Raw genomic sequence first — 21,166 nt, forward strand, 5'->3', positions numbered from 1 at the left:
ACGTGGTTATCGTCAATGTCTTTCCCCTGGATGAGAAAACCTTTCCTAGGAAATTCTCTAGCAACCTCAGGCAGGGTTTTTTTTTCGAGTAACCGGTTCCAGAAGTAACAGGTTCCACATCTGACTCCGGTAACTGGAGCCGGACAATTTATTCAGGTTGCATCAACACTAGTTGATTTCCGAGTTGGTGTATTGAAATATTGTTATTATATATAGCCATAAATTTAAAAAAAAATGTATTTCAGAATCGTGCGCCATATTGCCAGCAGTTGTCGCTGACGTTTTCTAATAGATTTCAAGTGTTTTACAAAAAATATATAGAAAGGCGTTGAGTTGGAGTCAAATAGAAATTCTGTCTTCGGGCCAATATACTTTTTACATCTGATAAACCTTCTCAAACAAATATGTCGGCTCAGGAGCAGATGCGGGCTATGCTAGACCAGCTGATGGGAACGGCGAGGAATGGTACGTATTTTAGTAATCGCCAAAAATTACGGAATAACTCAAACCACTACTATTTTTAAACTTGTTATCTGTTAAATTTCTCCACAAATAATCTAAAAACTTCTTAACCACGTTTATAATCCATGATATAATGCAGTCACAAGAAATAAAGTGAATAAAAAAACCTCATTCTTTATTATTGTTCATTTTATTTTAACCTTATTATTATTATAGAAACTTTCCATAATACATATTTTGTAACTGCAATAATGAGCGTCAAATTAATTTCTACTTTGCATTTAATTATATATAGACCATATAATTTGTGATTTCAAAATTTCTCTTTATCTCTCCACACACCTTCTTCCTGTTTATCATTATTACTCAACTATTAATTAATAATAATATTTGGCTACTTTATATAGCGCCGTTTTCGTGAGAAATCACCTCAAGGGCGCTATTAGTTAAGATTAAGAACCATTCTCTTAGAAATTACTAAGATAAGTAAGGACATATAGTAAAAAGGTTATTTAACCATGTATAATTTAATATAACTTGTATCATAACGAACTCTGTGTATGTCTAAATAAATAAATATATTGCCAAAATCTAACCCTTGAGGATAATGACAGCTTACTGTATTTTATTACAGCTTATAATATAAAGACCATCACAATCGTTGGGTGGAAGTTGGCCTTCTTCGTGGGAAATGCTCTCTCAGACCCTCACAATTCGCCTTCAGTCCTTCCTGTGTCCGTCCTGCTGCGATTGGAATATAGGCATTTCATTTTTCTGTTTCAGGGGCAACTGACAAATACCAAGTGAAGTTCTCAGACAGCTCCGTCTGCAAGAGTTTCCTCCTGCAGTGCTGTCCACACGAGATCCTATCCTCAACGGTAATTATGAACCCCGTCCGTCTACTATCCTTCATACCCCATTCCAGTAGAAATAATAATTCATCATTTTACATTAACACTTTTCCACACTTTTTTTTGTCATTTAATGTGGTTAATTTTATTCATTATTTTATGTCACCAGTTTGAATCATAATAATATCAAGCAATAAAATGTATCTATTATCTAAGCATTATTAGATTATGTACAATGTAAAGATTCCCAAACTTCTTGCCGCTGCGACTCATTATTTGAAACAACTAATTTTGGGACTTTATACTAGTAAAGAGTATTACAAATTCTAAGATACAGTCGATGACCTAAGCTATGAATTGAAAATAAATCAATAATGAAATCCTAATGTGTGAATGCATTTTCCATGTTATAACTCCTAATATATAATTGAAAAATAAATTATAATGCACATCTTAACATTGGCTACAAGAAAATCTTTTTGAAACGGACAAATAAATGATCTCTTTGATGTCTTCAGAGTTTTTCATTTGGATTTATCAAAATCCATGACTGTATCTTAACTCTTCTAGTTATAATCAACGCGTCCAAATATGTAGAGTTTATAATAATAATAAATACGCACCCAGTCAACAAAGAATCGCACCGACCCACTACCATATGGTTTCAACGCCAGGAACTATATATGCAAGCGACCACACATCATTGTCTTCGTTCGACACATATAATGTACATGTGTGCGATGCTCATTCAAGGGATGACTCGTTTGTGTGCGTGTCTAAAAGGCTATGCCTTTCTGGACAGATCACAAATGTAGAAATCAATGTATCTTTCAATTAGTTGATCTTTACTATATTTGATACGGCTTAGGTAATGAGCCGTTCTTTAGTAAGTTTCTTTGAATGTCAATTGATCGGCTACTTTTTCTAGAGCCTACCCCGTGCATGCCGCGTGTGTGTGTATTACCTCGAAAACAGTTGCAATCTATAGTTTGGGAATCTCTACCATTGAGCAATTATTATTAAAGTGGTCAATCATCATTTGCACACCTTTTTTCTGTATTCTCATGCAAACTTTTAATGAAACAAAATGTTCAACAATCTACAAAATGTATGTGTTCTATTGTATCAGATTGTTGTACATTTTAGTTGATAATATCATGTGTGATTATAGAAAACAGTATTTATGTTTGGGGTTAGGTCGAGTGGATAATATGTGTGGGACGAGTGCTATTTATGTAAAGTAAAACCTCCACTAACTGATTGAACCGAAGAATTGCCCTCCGGATGAGAAGAATGTATCATTTGTATGCTTCCTTGTCCATTAACAACTTTGTGTTTCTTTTATTGATTATTTTTCAAAATGTTTGCCTTTAACCTTGTGCTGTTCCCCCCATTCACCCATTTCCCCCTAGGGACCAGGGGCCTCCGGTGACTTAATTAATCTTTGTGATTTTCCCCAAAAAGACAACTTAGGGCGGATTTGTACTGTGATTTCTAGTTGTGTGATTTTTCAGTATCAGAAATAAAACATGGACTGTAAGACACATGTGACTAAAGAACTATACTATAGTATTCGCAGTGGAGTCCTAACCTTTTAGGATTTCTTTAAGGAAAATTACAAAAATTGGAATAGAAAGTCACTCCACGCCACTGTCTATTAGTGGAAGTTTTACTGCGCATAGTTAGACCCGCGCTTTATTGCTTGATATTATTGGTTTGCCATGATTGTCCTTCAATATTGGTATGTTATTTTGAATGGAAACAGTATTCATGTTAGCACTAATACTGGTACAAATACTTTTTCAGAAATGACCATCACATTATCTAAAACTAGAGGATAGGCAATTGTTGATAAGTTAGGCCGTTCTGTAAGTACCCTGCCGTACGTATAAAGCTATGTTGTACCTAGGTTATAATAACTATAAACTTATTTCTATGTGAATTGAACGTCAGAGTGTTGTTAAATTCACACTTGAAACAAATCCATTTATATCATCTTTGTGGTAGCTAGTTGCACTGTGTTTTGGTAAGTAAATAAAATATTTTGTATACGAGACAAATTTGGAAAATGCTTTTAAATTTTCTGGGCCATACGTCGCAAGGGTACGTAAATAGATGATTATATCTTATACAGGCGCCTCCTCCGTTCACTAAAGTACGGTCATTAATATTACTACGCTGGACGCCATTCAGCAGTCTTATCGAAAGGTTCAACGTACGTGTGAAGACAAATCAGGAGATCTTCAAACACGAACCACGTTGATGCTTCTCAATTCACAGTGGTGTAATGGTGGCCAGTGTTACATTTCATGTATGTTTATTTCTTTTACACTCTGAACAATTTCTTTGTTAAAAATGTGATCTGAATTTAACAGAGATAAAATATGAAGTTTGAATTCAGTTCACTGAATTTGTTAAACCTGTCTTCTGAGTTGTTAAGCCATTTAGATCGAGAATTCCACTGCATGCTTAATAAACATTTGGTTTCAGCCTCATTACTACCAGAGACCACTATTCATGTGGGGGAGGTGGTAAAATATGCATTAAAGTTCTTTTTTAAAATTAATTACTGTTGAAGTTTGATAGTTAGGTAATACACATAAATAATGATTTCCCAAAGTAAGAAGTTATTACTCTATTTGTGCTTGTTTTTCCATTTCCCCCGACTTGTTGACATGGTTGTTGTTTCTGTTGAAACCAAGTGTTTTATTAAAAAGCATGCAGTGGAATTTGACAATTCACAAAATGACATTGAAACAAGTTGGTGGATGTTGATGGCGTAGTAACGCAGAAGACATTTGAGTATAAAACCCGATGAACAGCAGATATGTACGTATTGGTGTATTTATGTTGACTGAGTACATTACACGTGCACGTTTTAGTGTCTCATTCTCAGTACTGATACTAGAGATATTGGATTATACTAAGGATCTACTCGTAACCTTTTGGGTAAAACAACGTTTCTGTAATATTGTAAAACCACTCGACCGCTGAAGGGATAATGCAATGCAAATTATGTAAGCTATTTTTAATTATGTATCACGTCGTTTCAACCGATACTGTTGGGAGTAAGTAATACACTTTGGTAAAAACTACTGAATCTATGTCTTATTGTGGTATTCCTTTGAAGATGCCCTTTCCATTTGTTATGTCTTAATTCAGTCTTATTGTGGTATTCCTTTGAAGATGCCCTTTCCATTTGTTATGTCTTAATTCAACGGAAAATGTGTAAAAGAAACCAGTTAAAGTGCTCATTTTTAATAAGAATCAATTGTGCAATTTTTTTCTATAAAATTGAATCAATATAAAGAATATATATAACGTATTGTATGGTCATCCGTATAATGTAAGTTGTATTAGAGTATTATGATGATTCCACAATAGTTTTGTAAAGTGAATAATTCCCCCATCTGTCCATGGGACGATGAGACATCATCAAATAAGAAGTTATTAATTGCATATCAACTTACCGTGTCTCTAAAGAACAGAACGATAATAGAATTAGAACAAGTGCGGTTATTTGTTTGTTTGTTTGATTGTTCAAGCTGATTAGTTTGCAAAGTTAGCCGTTTCGGTTCTGTGAGTATTACATGTTTGTCTTGATTCCCTGGAAGCCGTACAGTCGCCGCTCATCACATGGTGCGTCTTGGAAAGAAACTATTACTTTATTAATATAGATTATCATTTGATGTTCATTTATTAAATCAACTTCATTTTCTCAATGTTTAGAACTAAATCATTTTCATTTCAGATGAAATTTATCAATATTGTTTAATCCTTAAATCTATCACACTCTAGTTACAAATAATAAAGCAATGGCCGGGTGGTTATGTTGATTGGGTCTACCCAGCATGCATGTGTACCAGATATACAACAGCTCGTGTAACGCCCGGTGATTCATGCCAATGATTATTTTACAGCGAATGGATCTCGGAGAATGTCCCAAAATTCATGACTTAGCGCTCCGGGCTGATTTTGAACAAGCTTCCAAAACCAAGGACCATTTCTATGACATTGACGTGAGTATCTTATTTCATTTATTATTTATCTGTCATTTTCAACTCTCTCGCAGATTCACAAACTTTTACATTTTCTTTACAAAGCATGTCTTCTCTTGTATTGTTATATTTATAGGCAGCGCGAGTCAGAATTACATTGCTACAAACTCAACCCTTATGCAGCTGCTTATCTTTCCACCTTTCTTTCCGCAGATGTGCGGAAAATTGCTGTAAAGAGCCTTTATAATTCACTTTTTCCTTATTTCATGTGATCCAGAAACAAACCAGAGAAAAAAGATAACCTAGCCCAAAGTTTGCATTTAATTTAGTCAATAGAAATTAATACAGTTTGAAGATATAAATTTTTTAGTTTTTGTAACTGAATCATGTTCAAGCCATCTTTCAAAATGTCATACGGAAAAAAATACAGCCAGAGAATTTAGAAAACCTAAGTTAGCCCTAGCGTGCAATTAGTCCTCAAGAAGAGTCTATTTTAAATATTTTTCTTTCTGAAGTTTCTGCAGACCATCATTCTAATAATATCTAAATATCACAATACCATTCTTGTGACTACTAAATAATGATTGGTGCAGGCGACAGAGCACCTGCAGGCCTTCATCGGCGACTGTGACCGGCGCACGCAGGCTGCCAAGCTGCGGCTGGCCGAAACACAAGAGGAGCTCTCGGCCGAGGTGGCTGTGAAAGCCAACGCCGTGCACGAGCTGGCGGAGCAGATCGGCAAGAAGTTGGCGCGGGCGGAAGCGCTCGGCGAGGAGGGGCTGGTGGAGGAGAGCATGCGCCTCATGGAGGAGGTGGGTATTGTTACTAGACATGTACTACTAGAGATGCAGGAGGAGTCGAGGTGAAGACCAACATTATGCAAGAGCTGACGGATCAGATGGCCAAGAAGGTAATACTGTCTCATCACATGCCAGAACACAAGTGCAGATGGCACCCGTCACTCCACGCTGGACAGTTAACAATTAGCTTATCTGTTGTGTCTTATATCTTTTGCGATGTCATTAGCTATAATATAAATTAACTTTGTCAACTGCATTTGAGTTATTATTAGATCATCTGTTTTTCGAAAACAGACGTTTTAATAATGTCCATTACCTATATTTGTGCGAATATAATTAAACTTGGCATTCTTTTTGTCATTGACTTTAACCTAACTAACCTTTTAACCTGTTGAAGGTCAGAGCATAAAACAGAAAAGTATATTTTACGCCATCAGAGTAATAATTGCCTTCATTCAGAAAAATCAAAAGTGGAACCCAAAGTTTTGCCCAATCGATGCTGATATTGTTTTTCATGCATTTTTCGAAGCATTTAAATTTGAAGCGGTCAAAATCGCATCGTAAATAATTCCAACAATGATAATATTAGAATGTTCTCCAGAGATCCATCGGCAGTCAAAGTGGTTAAAAAGTGCCATACTACATTAGGAATCATTCAATGAACTCTTTAAATCAATGCTAGGTTTGTTCTAAACTGTGACTTCCGTGAATGGGGCACGGCCGCTCATAAGCCAACTGCTGTGTGTCACCATACAACTCGTTAAACAATGTAAGCTGCAACTACCTAGCGTACCTGTCCTGATCAAACTGCGTTTATTACTAAATGGTATATATTCTAATAACAGATTGAAGCGTTGCGTAAAGAGAAGTCGGAAGCGGAGCAGGAGTACAGGAACTCCATGCCCGCCAGCAGCTACCAACAGCAGAAGCTGCGAGTGTGCGAAGTTTGCTCCGCCTACTTGGGCATCCACGATAATGACAGACGTCTCGCCGACCATTTTGGAGGCAAACTCCATCTTGGATTCATCACCATCAGGGAAAAACTTTCGGAATTACTGGTAACTAACATTTCTTTTCTACTAGCTGAAGTCCTCGGCTTTACTGACTTACCTTTGTGACTGTGACCTTTCTTTTGTTTTGAAAAACCAAAAACAAAATGATTAAATTTCTATATTATCTTAATTTATAGCGAAGTAAGCTTCGTTCACTTACAATATATCCGTGTAATTCTAAAATGAAACTGTACATTTTCAGCAAAAGAACATAGAAGTGCGTCGTGAGGAGCGGCGGAAGCAGTATAAAGGCGAGGAGCCCCGGCGCGGGGGGGGCGGTGGTGGGGCTGGCGGCGGGGGAGACCGCGGGAGCAGCCGTAGCCACTACGTGGGCGGCCGGGAGCTCGACCGTCGCGCACGGAGACACCGATCCCGTTCCAGGGACAGGCTAGAGCGCTCTGAAAGGTACTCCTTAAAACACATTCATGATGAAAAACCAGACCCCTTTTTACTATTTTAACAATCAAATGTCACGCTGAGCTGGCATAATTGATAATATTTCATTTAAAAGTATTCAAAAACCAACTTATTAAACTCAATGATAAAAAATGCACTGCGTGCATACAAGCTTAATGGAAAACAGTAACATTAAAACAAGACCTTAAGGAGTTAACCAACAGAATTTAGGTCTAAACTAAAAACTTATTAGGCTCTCATACCCTTAAATTAATAAACTATAATATATCCTAATCACACTTTTCTTATTGAATTTACTTATTGAAAGCTTTACACCTCAATCTGTCTCATACTGAGAGAAGATGAATTCTATTCAAATCCTTGTACTGCTGTACCGCTTAATAAAAAAATTAGCTTTTCCTCTCCTAAACTGGCTCATAAATATATATTATTAAAATAAATACCAGAATTAATAAACAATAAAACAGTGTTAATCTCCACTCCCAGTTAAATATGGTCCTGTATATTATCTGCCTAAAAAAAATATAAATAAATAATAATATGTGTACCTTCTAACGCCATTGGATTAGTGGTTGACCATATTATAATAGAGACGATTCACAAAAATACCCGAGAGCTTTGAAAGTCCAGAAATATGAAGATGCACTTTAAAAACATGAACCACACAATGATTTTCAGCATATTATGCCGACTTTACAAAACGTGATTGCACACCATTTTTGACTCGCAGAATTTGTGCATTTACTATTTTTTTAATAATTTTTTATAAATCCTAAAAATATAGGTGAATTCATTGGTTATATAGCTCTATAATCAGTTAATATGTCTCCGTATTAAAATTCAGTTGAGAATTTCCAGCTTGAACGCCAATCACTCAACTCATATTCCAGTTGTTGACGCCATCACTCGAGTGATTAAAAGAGAGAAGACAAAGGGGTGACTTGATTGAAATTTTTTTAATTTTATCTGGACATTATAGTGGACACTATAAGCAAAACCATCCATTTCTAGGAAACACTTCCTTGCAAATAGAGTAGTGGATGGATGCATGGAACAAACCTCCACAATATGCCATCGATGCTACAAATATAAATCCATTTACAGCTCGATCGAATTCTTATTTGGGGAGAAGAAAAGATTAACTTGTTTTTAAATATAAGTCTACTCAATTATTGTACAACTTCTTAGGCTGAGGCCAAACAATTGTCATTTTGTGAGTTAGTCGCGTTATATACGTAAATTACGCTGCATTCGGTTTCATATAAAAGTCCATTTTGTGTCACACGGCGACTCAAAAAACACAACTCACATAATTAAATTACGAAATTAGGTATGAGCGCATCAGCAGAATGCTGCTTGTTCATTAAATAATAATTATTAACTTGAGTGCACTAATAACAGTTCATCAGATGCTTTTGCTCTGATTGTCATGTCTCATGTGAGGCGATCGCTTCAATAGATGTCTCGTGTGGAGAGGCAAAAGTTGTGTTGTGAAATAAAAATAAAGGGAGGTGCATTTCACAATGGGAATTTGAATAAATAATGTTTTCTTTTTCACCAGGTCCGAGCGTCGCTCTCGCAGCAGAAGTCGAGGCGATCGAAGGCGCTACCGACGTTCCCCCTCCCCGCACCGCCGGAGGGACTGATCCCCCTCCCTTCACACAACTCTATACTGAACCAACTATTGTATATTATGTGACTTGAATACTGGCAATATTAAACTCTCATTATTATTATTAATGTCGCTTGAGGGATGATAGTTTTTACATTGCAAAGTTTTCCACTAAATTAAATGTTTAATTATTATTATTTAAGTATCTCCTCTCTCTCTCTCTCTTCCTCCTCACCTACATTGTGTAGACACTCGTTGTTAATTGTTTTAAAAATATTGATATTTCTCTTGTCTTGAAATAAATCAATAATAAACATTGATATGTTCATTTTTATTTATTCCAAACTTTTATCTAGTGTGGACAGACTTTATCCTAGGATGGATAGACTTTTAGATAGGAGGGAGGAAACACAGAGGCCGGGAGTTCGTTCCACAGCCGAGCTGTTGAACTTAAGAACGAATCGTAGAAGCGACCCGTTCTCATGTGACAAATGTCAACCGTGTACAAATGTTGGGCGCGCGTTTGGCGTGTATCCCGACTACGCACCGGTGCCGAAGGGATCAATGACGCTAGTTCCTCAGAGCATCTTCCATTGTAATACCGATAGAACAAGGACAGCATACCTACCCGACGCCTGTGCTCTAAAGATTGCAGTCCGTTTGTTAAGATTGGGGAATCTATCAAACGGACCGCCCGTTTTTGCACAGAGTCAAGGGTTTTTTTCAGGTATTTGGGGGCTCCGGACCAGAGATGGCTGCCAAATTCGACAGTAGGGCGCACTTGCGATTTGTACAGGGTCAGCAGTTGTGTACTATTAAAGTATCTGCGGGCCCTGTACAGTACGCCCAGCTTCTGAGAGGCCAGCTTTACTCTGGCTTCGATGGAGCCCCCGTACCTGAGCTGGTCACTTATAGTTACACCAAGCATATCAATGGAAGGCCTGTTCGGAAGATTGCTTCCGTTGAAGGAGACTAGATTATCATTTGGATCCCTTTTAGACGTAATCAGACAGGATTGGGTCTTTGAAACATTAAATTCACGAGATTATTTTTACCCCAGGAGGAAATACTCTCGAGATAACCGTCCATTCTCTGCTTCAAAGCCCTCCGAGCCATTGGAGTTTGTGCAGACAGGGGCACCCTTGTGAGGTATTACGTTGGTGATTATATTGGTGAGTGAACGGGAAATGTTTTGTCTACTTAGAACAAAAATAAAACGCAGTATTCGATTAGCACATGTGCAATATATTAATTCTATTGAAAAAAATATCAAATACGATCCCAAATCTTTCTGGAAGTATATCTCGTCCAGAAGAAGTGATGGCGGGTTTGTTGACCATGTTACTTGGAATAATCAGTCTTTCTCAGGAGCAGATATTCCAGAAGTATTTGCAGACTATTTTAAATCAACTTATAGTAAGGAAGCTGCGGACTTGAAATCTTTTACACCTGGGAAAAATACGCCAATAATAGCACAGAATGTTGATATTCAAAATATCACAAACACTGACATCACCGCTGCTATTAAAAAATTAAAATCCAAAACTTCTTTTGGACCGGATCTTATTCCGTCATTCGTGTTAAAGGGATGCTTTGAGCCCTTATTAACAACTCTCGCGTATATTTATAATCTGTCACTTAACTCCGGAATATTCCCAGACCTGTGTAAAATCTCTAAAGTTACACCGTTACATAAAACTGGTGATAAGGCTTCAGTGTCTAATTACAGACCAGTGGCGATCCTATCCTCTCCAGCCAAGTTCTTTGAACTAATAATTCATAAATGCATTTTTACCCAAGTTGAACCCTTTATAATTGACCAGCAACACGGTTTTAGGTCTGGCAGATCTACTGTGTCTAATCTAATGGTTTTTACTGAGTACATATCTCAAGCTCTTGATAGTAAAAATCAACTAGATGTATCATACAACGATTTCGCAAAAGCCTTGGATTCAGTAGATACGCTTATTTTCCTAAATAAACTCGACCAATTTGGATTTTCAGCGAATCTTCTATATCTATTTAAAAGTTATTTCTCAAATAGACAACAATACGTAACTCATGGTATTTTCCACTCTTCCAACTTCATCACAAAGTTTGGAGTTCCACAGGGGTCGAATCTTGGTCCCTAACTTTTCTCGCTATTTATCAACGACATTTACCATTGCATAAAATTTTCTAAGTTTCTCTTATTCGCGGATGACATGAAACTATTCCTTTTAATAAAATCTTTGAAAAATTGCTTGCAGCTACAAAGTGATATAAATTCTATCGTCGAATGGTCATACCAATAATTTAGGATTTAATATTAAAAAATGTTCCATTATATGCTACACCAAGGCAAACAAAACCATTTACTATAACTACAAAATCTCTTCAGCACATTGTCATTTCGAGAGATTTGGAAATCGCATTTGATACGCATCTAACATTTCACGTCCACATAGAAACGATATGCAACAAAGCTTTAAGAATGCTAGGATTTGTGCTAAGCAACTCCAGACATATTTGCAGCTCGGCCGCGATTCGGGTGCTATACTATAGTTTAGTACGTAGCATTTTGGAAAGTGGTTCTGTAATTCTTTTATTTTTTTTTATTGTGCATTACAGATTGTTTCAATCCTATTACAATACACATGTAATATACAAAGCTTTAAATGAAAACATTTTATAATAACCAATATTTTAGAGTTCTTGCCTAAAATTACTTTGGAAATCTTTAAGGCCAATGTTGAAAATGTCAAGAGACCTAGAGGTATCATTTAGCAGCACCATGCCTCTTGTCATGCTATACTGGGCCATAACGTCCGTTCTTCCGTGTGGAATACAGAGCGAGTCGTGGCGTTTACCCTGACGGTAGTTGTTCGGTACAAACAATTTATAGCATTCCAAGAGGTATGGGCTGTCAATGTAATAGTTCATGATTTTAAAAGCTGTTACTTGAAGGGTCCCATTTCTCCTAGATTGGAGACTTTTGTAGTGCGTTTTGGAGAGCAAATCTATGTGATGCATAAATAGTCAATAAAGTAGTCCGCAAATTTCTGAGACACTATTTGGGGACACTGCATGATTTCATCAGCGCCCATGAGTTCTATAGACGTACCCCCATTTGATTTCATCAGCGCCCATGAGTTCTATAGACGTACCCCCATTTGATTTCATCAGCGCCCATGAGTTCTATAGACGTACCCCCATTTGATTTTTGTGACCTGATATATTGCCAAAAGTTTTTGACATCGCTTTTAATCCCATTTTCAACATTAGCCAAGTGAAGATTCTTTTTTTAGTTCAGATCTTTTTGCAGACAATAATTAGTAATCTAAGTTGCTTTTAGTTGCTTTATATTTTCTGCAAAGAGATTCCTTGAATTTAATTTTATCAAACCACTCCGAATAGTTGACATTTACTTTGTGTGGTTTTTTTATAGGTGCACACAGATCAAAAATACTACTCAATACAGAGTAAAAATATTCCACTGCATCATCAACAGATTTTATGTCATGTAAATATTTCCAGTCAAAAAAAGAAAATATTTGTTTACACAGGTTAATGTTCAAATGTTTAAAATTTAATTTGTTGAAGTGAATTCTTTCCAAAAAAGGATTTTGGTTTACGGAGTTTGATGAATTGTCGATAGATGGCTCCACTAGTCTAGTCCGCTAATGACCAATGTATTTAATTTACTCTCAAATGATAGAGAAAGTACCAAAGAAGTTTCCGAGATATTTATATCTTAGAGACTTTGGATATTATCCCTGGTTATATCCATCAGCCTTTTTGTTTGGCATACTGGGTATTAATAGCCTCACCGATAGAAGGAAAACTGCTTGGCTGACAACAGCATATAAACTTCTAAACGGTAACATCTGTATTCCTCATATAATAGAAAAAATTGAGTTTTATGTCCCCGACAATTACACAAGAGCGCGCAGGCACAGAACCTTTGTCGTTCCAAAATGCAGAACTAACTTACCATTAGTAATGCCGCTCGGAAAAATGAATCTGTTACTAAATTACCTGTCCCCTGATAAAGATATTTTCCAATTAAATATTCAACAGTTCAAAAACGAGATTATTACAAAATAAAATAAAATTTATATTTATTATTGGTTATGTAACTGTAAATGTGCATTTAAAATAAAATAAATAAATCACACCAAATGAAAATGAAGCAGGATTGGCAACGGGAATTTCTTTCTGTAGCTAGCCCTACAGAACTGCCCCTTAAATTCTTTGTCAGTGCTTATTCCGGTCAGTTCTTCTTGTCCCATGATTTCCGATTCTGCAACGTTGCATTTCCGTAGTCAAAATGTCCTCAAACTTAGTTTTGAAGTCTGTGAAGTGCATTTAAATGTTGAACGTCATTATTACCCTGGACGTTTTTCAAAAACAAGTTGGGGAACTAGGAAAATTCGCGGCTTCCAATGTGCAATGTTTTGCTTGAATATATTAATTTTGACGAGAAAAGGAACGTAGACTCTATTTATATACCTCAATTAACAACTCTACGAAATATAAAAATACAAGTATCAAATAAGTAATTTCTCAGTCTATTATATTTCTGTTAGGTGTATTGTGTCATTTACGGAACTCCTAAATGTTGACTTGAGGTAAATGGGGGTTCGCTCGTATGTACCCCCATTTGAATCTCTTGGACCCCCAAATTTTTTTCTCGCTGACCTAGACCCCCAGCATGCCGATATCGACCCTTGGGGGTCCATATAGACCACTTTGGGAACCTCTGAAATAGATGATGCCATCCCAGGATTAACAAAACAAGGAAAATGGAAGTAGGATTAGACCACAGAGAAAAGACTCGACATGTCGCCTCTCACTATATATGTTGCTCGCCTATATACAGGGTGTCCGGAAACTCGTAGTACAAGCGGGAAACTGGTGAATCTACATCACATTTGGAGTCGATTTTGTAGTATATTTTTTTTTTATTTGAGCTTTCGTTATCGAGTAAATCGAGTTTGAAGTTGATTTTTTTTTAATCAAATTCTTATAAATTATTACTGAAGATCAAAGTACCCAACTAATTAAAACTATTTGAAAGTAAAACAAATGAAGAAACTCGGATTTGAAGCATTATTTTGAAACCACCCTTCATTTAACCCAGTGTAATCATAAAATATTTCTGCTCTGCAGGGTTAAAACATCTGTTATTCAACCCTAAACACCAGAAAAAACTTTAACCCTAAAATAGCCAAAAAATATTTTTTTTTGGTTTTTTTTTTTTTTTTTTGAAAATGCTCAAATCAAAAAACGTTTTTTTGGGTTCCCCATGTGGTGTAGATTCTCCAGTTTCCCGCTTGTACTACGAGTTTCCGGACACCGTGTATATATATAAGTTCTGGATGAGGAACGGCAACATATCAGAGTTTTAACGGTAGGTAAAATTCCAATATTGTTGCTGTAGTACCAATATAGATAATTGAATTGCCAATCCCATTGATGCAGCTGGGAATAAAAATATTAGTTCTTTTATTACGGCATTTCTGGGGAAACTACTTTTAGTAGATTATAAATGGTGTCCAGAAAGTCAGAGGACAAACGAGAAACTGATGAATCTACATCACATTTGGAGTCGATGTTGTGATATAAGTTTTTTTGATTTGAACTTTCGTTTTCGAGTAAATCAGGTCCGAAGTTGGGATATTTTTTATGTCAAATTTGAAAAACATTTGTGGCTATAGATTTGCCAGTTTCCCTCTTGCACCACGTTTTTTGGTTGACCTACCGTATGTAAGAAATGAAATTAGAAGCTCTCCAGTAGAATAAATCTAGTAATCACTAAATACATCACTGAGTGTAATGTACAACATGTCATTGATGCTACTAATATATAAACCAGCAACGAGTGTAATGTACAACATGTCATTGATGCTACTAATATATAAACCGATTTAAAGCTCCGTTGGATTCTTATTTGGAGAAAAGAAAGGACTAAATTATTTTAAACAACTCAATTGCTGTTAAATTTATTGTGATGGCGATATACAATTTCCGACAAGTCTAAGAGAAGCAGACTGCATGCTAAAGGGTCTAGAACCAAAAGGTACTAAAGTTCATTCTATCCATGTGTTTCCATTCAAGTTTGTAAGGCTGTCACCAGCCGAAAGGACGACTTCTCCGGCGCAGTGCCAGTGTCCTACTAACAAATTCGAATTAGAAACGGGCGATTCCCCTATCTCAGGGGGTCAGCAGACTTCCAAGTGAGAAGAGCCAAGTTGTCAAGGAAACGGGATAACTAATTTCTGAGATAAAAACAGTGATTTCAACGCTCAAATAACCGATGCCTAATAATTTTAAATGTTACAAAACTAAAGTGCTAGAATTTCTAAAAGAGGAGCTATGAAGCTAAACCACTTCTTTATGGAACTGATGAACTACATTTAGAGCTAATTCTAGCTCTAAAAGAACTGAGTTGGCAACACTAATGCTGTTTGAGTCAGTTCAATCGCCTCCGTAAGGCTGGTTGAGTGGAGGTGAAATTGGAGTGGAAGACCCTGTCCTAGCTTAATAAATACATTGCAAACTCAAGAGCACAGTCAAGTGGGAATACTGTCCTTGTTTTACAGGTGTTTCAATGAAAGGAACTAGCGTAATATTTGTCATATGTTCTTGAGTTCAGTTCACCAGCTCGGCTCCAAGATAGCGGGGGTGGGGGTCAAGGTAAACATTTTTTCCATCAAACTGAACACAGAGTTTGACAATCGCTTGTAAATTGCTAAGATGGAAAGCTGTCGCAACTGTTTTCGACCCATTTGGCTTTAGTCGCCAATTGAGGAAATATTCTTCCTCATCTAAAGTTTTGGCTTGAACGTCTGTTGCCCTAGAATGGATCGCAGACCTAGATGTCCCCCTCTGACCCCCCCCCACCATACGAAAGAAGAAGAACCAGCTCGGCTGTGTGTACTTCCTATCTCCGACAACATGGGTCTCTTCAAGAACCAAGTCCACTCCTCAAAAAGGCCTTCCGCACAGCATCTCAACAATGCAAGACTAACTTGCCGGCGGGGAAAGTTGCCTTGCTGTTGAATATGGACACATTTAGCACCAATGAAGCTGCCTTTGAAAGGCAAGCTCTCTTACTACCAGAATATATCTATGGTGGTTGATACCAAATACCAATGACCCACTCTTTATTTTTATAAATATGCTATAAAATTCAAAATTTTGTATTATTTAAAAAATAATAAAATGAACTGAATTTGGTAATTAACCTAACCGCCCCACTTTTAGGCACGGATTATGTAAAATACATTTTTTTTCAGCAATTACTACAATAAACTACTTACAAAGTAGGTTATTAGGTCTTTAGTTTGGGTTAATTAAGTAATTTTCACATGTAGCAAACACTTTGTGGATATACATAAATAAAATAACGTTGTTTTTAATACCACTTTATTGTATATATTTATAATATATAAAACCAATTATATGAGTTTTATACAGGGTGTATCGGCACGTACCCGACAAACTTTAACCAGCTATTCCTTAGCATATTTGGAGTAAAAAATCTTATGTGCACTTTGCTGTCCGGTAACGTTTTTTTTTAATAAAAAATTTATTATTCATATTTTCACCACATGTCACCACTGTTTTATCCTTTGTCAAAGTTTGAAAACCCATCTGGCAATATTTTATTCGAATTCTGTTGAATAATGTACGTTTGTACCTATATTGGCGCGCTTTTATAATCACAACGAAATGGCACGGCACCATTCGTCTCATTTTTAACTATTATTATTTAGTGTGTGCGAAAGAGCGAAGACGCTTTTCGACATACTTGCTTATAACAGCTGTTGAACACGAAAAGCAATGCCAATGACAGTGATGGAGTGTGGAAATTTTTTAATTTTTTTTGTTGTTAATTGAAAAAAAAATGCTACCGGACAGCAAAGTGCCCATAACATTTTTTACTCCAAATGTGCTAAGAAATAGCTGGTTAAAGTTTGTCGGGTTAGTGCCGATACACCCTGTATATCCCAGTCCAAAATGGCCGCAAAGGGATTGTAAATTTTGAATAAAAATGCAAAATAATGGTTTTGTTACCATCTCTCTCGACGTAAATAGTTGTTTCTCGTAATAATTAAGTTAAAACTAAATGTAATCTCCGTAATCCGTGCCTATTAAAAATGCGGCGGTTAGGGAAATATTTACCCTGAATTGAATTGAAAATCCTAAAGATGACAATAGACCCTGTGCAGAGTTAGTAAACCAAGGTCCATCAGAAAATTTCCAACAGATACAGTAAACCCCAATCTCTGTACACTTTCAGTGTGAGACTTTACACATCAGAACATATCCAACAGATGCAGTGAACCCCAATCTCTGTACACTTTCAGTGTGAGACTTTACACATCAGAACATATCCAACAGATGCAGTAAACCCCAATCTCTGTACACTTTCAGTGTGAGACTTTACACATCAGAACATATCCAACAGATGCAGTAAACCCCAATCTCTGTACACTTTCAGTGTGAGACTTTACACATCAGAACATATCCAACAGATGCAGTAAACCCCAATCTCTGTACACCTTCAGTGAGACTTTACCCAACTGGACTCTCTTATCGCACAGTTGTTGGTTGCGTAGTAGATGCGCTCGCTTGCTGTTCCAAGGTCAGACTGCTTTCGTCGTAGTCATAGTTAACCCAAAGAATATTGAATATTCTTTTATATATTATACTACAGAAGACATAACATTTGTAGCATCACTAAACATTACTTGTATTGGGTATAAGAACAAATCTACATAATTCGCTATGGCATTCTTTTCAAAACAGGTTTAGATGTATACATTTAACATTGAGTGAAATGGGATGAGAACATGCTTGAAATAATAAGATAGAACTGTATGAAACAATATTTCACCAAATAAAGTTTATTGAAAATATTAGAGTGTAATGATCTATAATTATTACATGTAGGTGTTCAATCTCTGCTGTAATCAAAGGAGTAGTCGAAGTACGATTGATCGAATGTGTGGAGTCTCGTGAAACCATCTTCTCCTCCCGAGGCGTAGCTCTTTCCATCCGGGTGGAATACCAAACTGTTGATGGGACCGAAGTGACCCTTCACTCTGCCGAATTCTTCTTCGAACACCATGTGGAAGAATCGGGAATCGAATTTACCGTGCCTGGTGGATGTTGTTGTTACATCCATGGCATCTTGTCCACCACCAAGCACTACATGGTCCAAAATGGGGCTGATAGCTGCAGAATTCACGGGCCTTTCGGTTTGATATTCCTTCAACAGTTCTAGGGAACTGGAGTCGAACAACTTAGCAGTGTGATCTTTACTGGCGGTGACAAACATAGTGTTGTCTCTCGACATCTGCATGTCGTTGATGCTTCCTACATGCTCCTTTATGGAGTGCAGCTTCTTTCCGGTTCTCAAATCCCACTGCCTGATTTCACCATTTTCGTGCCCAGTAATAAGAACCTCATCCAGCGAGCCCCACAAGACGGAAGTTACCTTGTGGTCATTCACTTCCCACTTGAGGATAGGGGAATGGATATGACTTGAATCATCGACGTTTCGTGTATCGATGATGAAGACTTCGCAAGGTTGTTTCATAGCTTTGTCGGTAGAATAGGCAGCTTGGTTTGCGCTGTAGCTAAAAGCGCAAGTTCTTACGGAAGAATTTGTATTAATCGTTCCGATCTCCTTGCCGGATTCACAATCCCAAAGTCGGCAAGAGCTGTCACCTCCGCCAGTGATGACAGCGGTGGAATGCCAGTTGACATCAATACACCAAACGACACCTCCGTGGCCATTGAAAGTGCCGAGGCGCTCCCCGTTCAGAGCCCACCATACGTTAGGCTTGGAATCCTTTGCTGCAGTAAATAGCAAATCTCCCTCACGATTATATTTAATTTGTGTAATAGCACGTTCGTGCCCTTGCAGTAGTAAGGGCTTCATTTTTTAACTGTTAAATACAAAAACGGCTCGAACAGTGAACACGCTTGGCCAAAACGTCAGACGGAAAATGAAAGAGTCATAGAAACGTCATACACGAGGAAATCTATAATATTCTAGTCTATGCCACAGGTTCAAGAAAAACTCATTGATATCTATGATATCATAGACCTAAAAAGCCCTGGACAGAGCATTACACAATTACACCCCTTCAGACGGAGCGCTTTTAGTTAAATGACTTTTATTGAACGACAAAAATTCAACAAGATATTTTTCAGACGTTTCAATTTAACTCGAACCGATTTTGCTAACCAAGATGGCGTTATGTGAAGTGTTATGTTATTTCGGACCTTTTATGGAAATAACTTTAGAATATGAAAAAGCGCAAAAAACCATGTATGTGGGCCAGAATGAGAAACGAATTGGGTGCTTCTAACACTATATTGAGAATTGGTGTTAGAAGATACCGAAGGCTATCGCAATCATTTGCGAATTTTGGAAGAACATTTTGATGTACTGTTGTCTAAGATTCAAGAAAAAATCCAAAAACAGGACACAGTTTCGCGCGCGGCTGTCCCGGCAAAAACTAAGTTACAAATTAAGCTAAGATACCTTGCAGCGGGGAATTATTTTTCAAGTCTGGCTTATAGGCACAGAGTTCCAAAAAAAACGACATCATTGCTCATAAAAGAAGTTTATTATTTATTTAGTGTTCGTTGCAATAGTTAATGCCCTAAAATTTGCTATGAAGGCTAAACAATAATTATTTTTTTAAACATTCAGAGACGTGTTATTTAATAATAATAACTAAGTTACAGGAACATTTTAAAAATAATATTATTAATTACAGTTTCATGAACATTCTTATTTTTGTAAACTTCTTGCTTCTGATCCCAAATACAGAGATGGCTTTGGTATAAATCCATAAATTCAAACATCATGTCATCCGACCACTTAATACGTTTTTTATGATAGTAGGTACTATGTACGCATAAATAAATCACTCAGTAGGGACGTCTGACGTCTACTTTCGACCGCAGGGATGCGCAAGGAACTAAAAATCGCAAGAGACTTGAAACATGTGTTCACACATTTCGATTCGGCGGGAAAATCGGCTGCTGTATTAGCGTGATTTTGTATGAATGGCATTGAAGCCAAATCTAGGCTGAAGGGAAATTGCTTGGCAGCCATCTTGTATAACTACTTTTGAACTGATTTAATGCAAAGTGATGCATAATGAACTAAAATTATTTTATTTTTGTGTTGTCAATGCAGTTATATCTAAAACAATAAAAACTATGTATTTATGCATAAAAGGTATAGCCTAAAGAGAAACGTAACATAATACTATAAAAATAGACAACCAGTTAGAACTTTTTGTATTAGAGACAATAGTCTTATACAAACTTTTTCTTTCAGTGAGTCAATTCTTCAAGTGATTTGGTTTTACATTTGTGCATTTTTTTTTATCTCGGCAGGTACAATACGAGATTTAAGCAATTAGGTATCATGCAGTCCAGCGTTCTTTGGCCATATTTATGTATACGCTTAGGTACGATTAGTCCTTCATTTGATATAAAACGAGTATTGTAAATGTGGTTCAGTCTATTTATGCATACGGGGCTATTCAAATGTAGAAATATAATTTCATACCACGGAATTGCTCTTACTGAGAAAATTTTGAGATTATGTTAAAAGCATGGAATATTATGTCTTTGTTTCTATAATCTTGTATTAGCTAATAATTTAACTAATGAATTTTGAACTGATTGAACATGATTTACACGAAAATCCCCAAGCTGTAATTCCATACCTTATAACAAATTCAGCAAATGATGCATAAATTATTCGAAATGGACATATTGAAACACAGAATTTTAATGTATATTATAATCTGCTGACAATTGATCACAGTCGTTCACAGACTTAATGTGTTTTCATTCGAAAAAACAGTCAATAATAACTTAATCCGTGCATTCTTATTTCTTATTATAGAGAGCTTCGCAAAATTGAAAATCATTTATTTACAGATGAGATAAGATT

The 21,166-nt window shown here is 36.6% G+C and overlaps 2 protein-coding genes across 3 annotated transcripts; one reads left to right on the forward strand and one right to left on the reverse strand.

The window, feature by feature from the left end:
• The first annotated feature begins 228 nt into the window (after positions 1–228).
• On the forward strand, positions 229–9,471 carry LOC149418961 (putative RNA-binding protein Alsin2). Of its 2 annotated transcripts, none has more exons than XM_089637990.1 (7): positions 229–465; positions 1,246–1,340; positions 5,234–5,332; positions 5,905–6,123; positions 6,957–7,169; positions 7,366–7,568; positions 9,142–9,471. In XM_089637990.1, the coding sequence occupies exons 1-7, from the start codon at positions 405–407 to the stop codon at positions 9,224–9,226; spliced, it is 975 nt and encodes a 324-aa protein (XP_089494116.1). In that variant the 5' UTR covers positions 229–404; the 3' UTR covers positions 9,227–9,471. The 2 variants fall into 2 exon arrangements, with proteins under 2 accessions (XP_089494116.1, XP_089494117.1); XM_089637991.1 differs by lacking the exon at positions 229–465 and adding an exon at positions 3,120–3,181 and having other exon boundaries at positions 1,263–1,340.
• Positions 9,472–18,056: 8,585 nt separating this feature from the next.
• On the reverse strand, positions 18,057–19,206 carry eIF3i (eukaryotic translation initiation factor 3 subunit i). The gene has a single exon (XM_089637621.1). The coding sequence runs from the start codon at positions 19,124–19,126 to the stop codon at positions 18,137–18,139; it is 990 nt and encodes a 329-aa protein (XP_089493747.1). The 5' UTR covers positions 19,127–19,206; the 3' UTR covers positions 18,057–18,136.
• Between the last annotated feature and the right edge of the window lie 1,960 nt (positions 19,207–21,166).

Source organism: Hesperophylax consimilis, chromosome 12 (genome assembly GCF_061612785.1).
Source record: "Hesperophylax consimilis isolate HC1 chromosome 12, BYU_Hcon_1.0, whole genome shotgun sequence".
Lineage (NCBI taxonomy): Eukaryota > Metazoa > Arthropoda > Insecta > Trichoptera > Limnephilidae > Hesperophylax > Hesperophylax consimilis.

Coding starts and splice junctions, on each gene's coding strand:
- LOC149418961 (XM_089637990.1), top strand. CDS start 405: ATGTCGGCTCAGGAGCAGATGCGGGCTATGCTAGACCAGCTGATGGGA. Junction 466..1,245: donor GATGGGAACGGCGAGGAATG/GTACGTATTTTA, acceptor TTTCTGTTTCAG/GGGCAACTGACAAATACCAA. Junction 7,569..9,141: donor AGGCTAGAGCGCTCTGAAAG/GTACTCCTTAAA, acceptor CTTTTTCACCAG/GTCCGAGCGTCGCTCTCGCA.
- eIF3i (XM_089637621.1), bottom strand. CDS start 19,126: ATGAAGCCCTTACTACTGCAAGGGCACGAACGTGCTATTACACAAATT.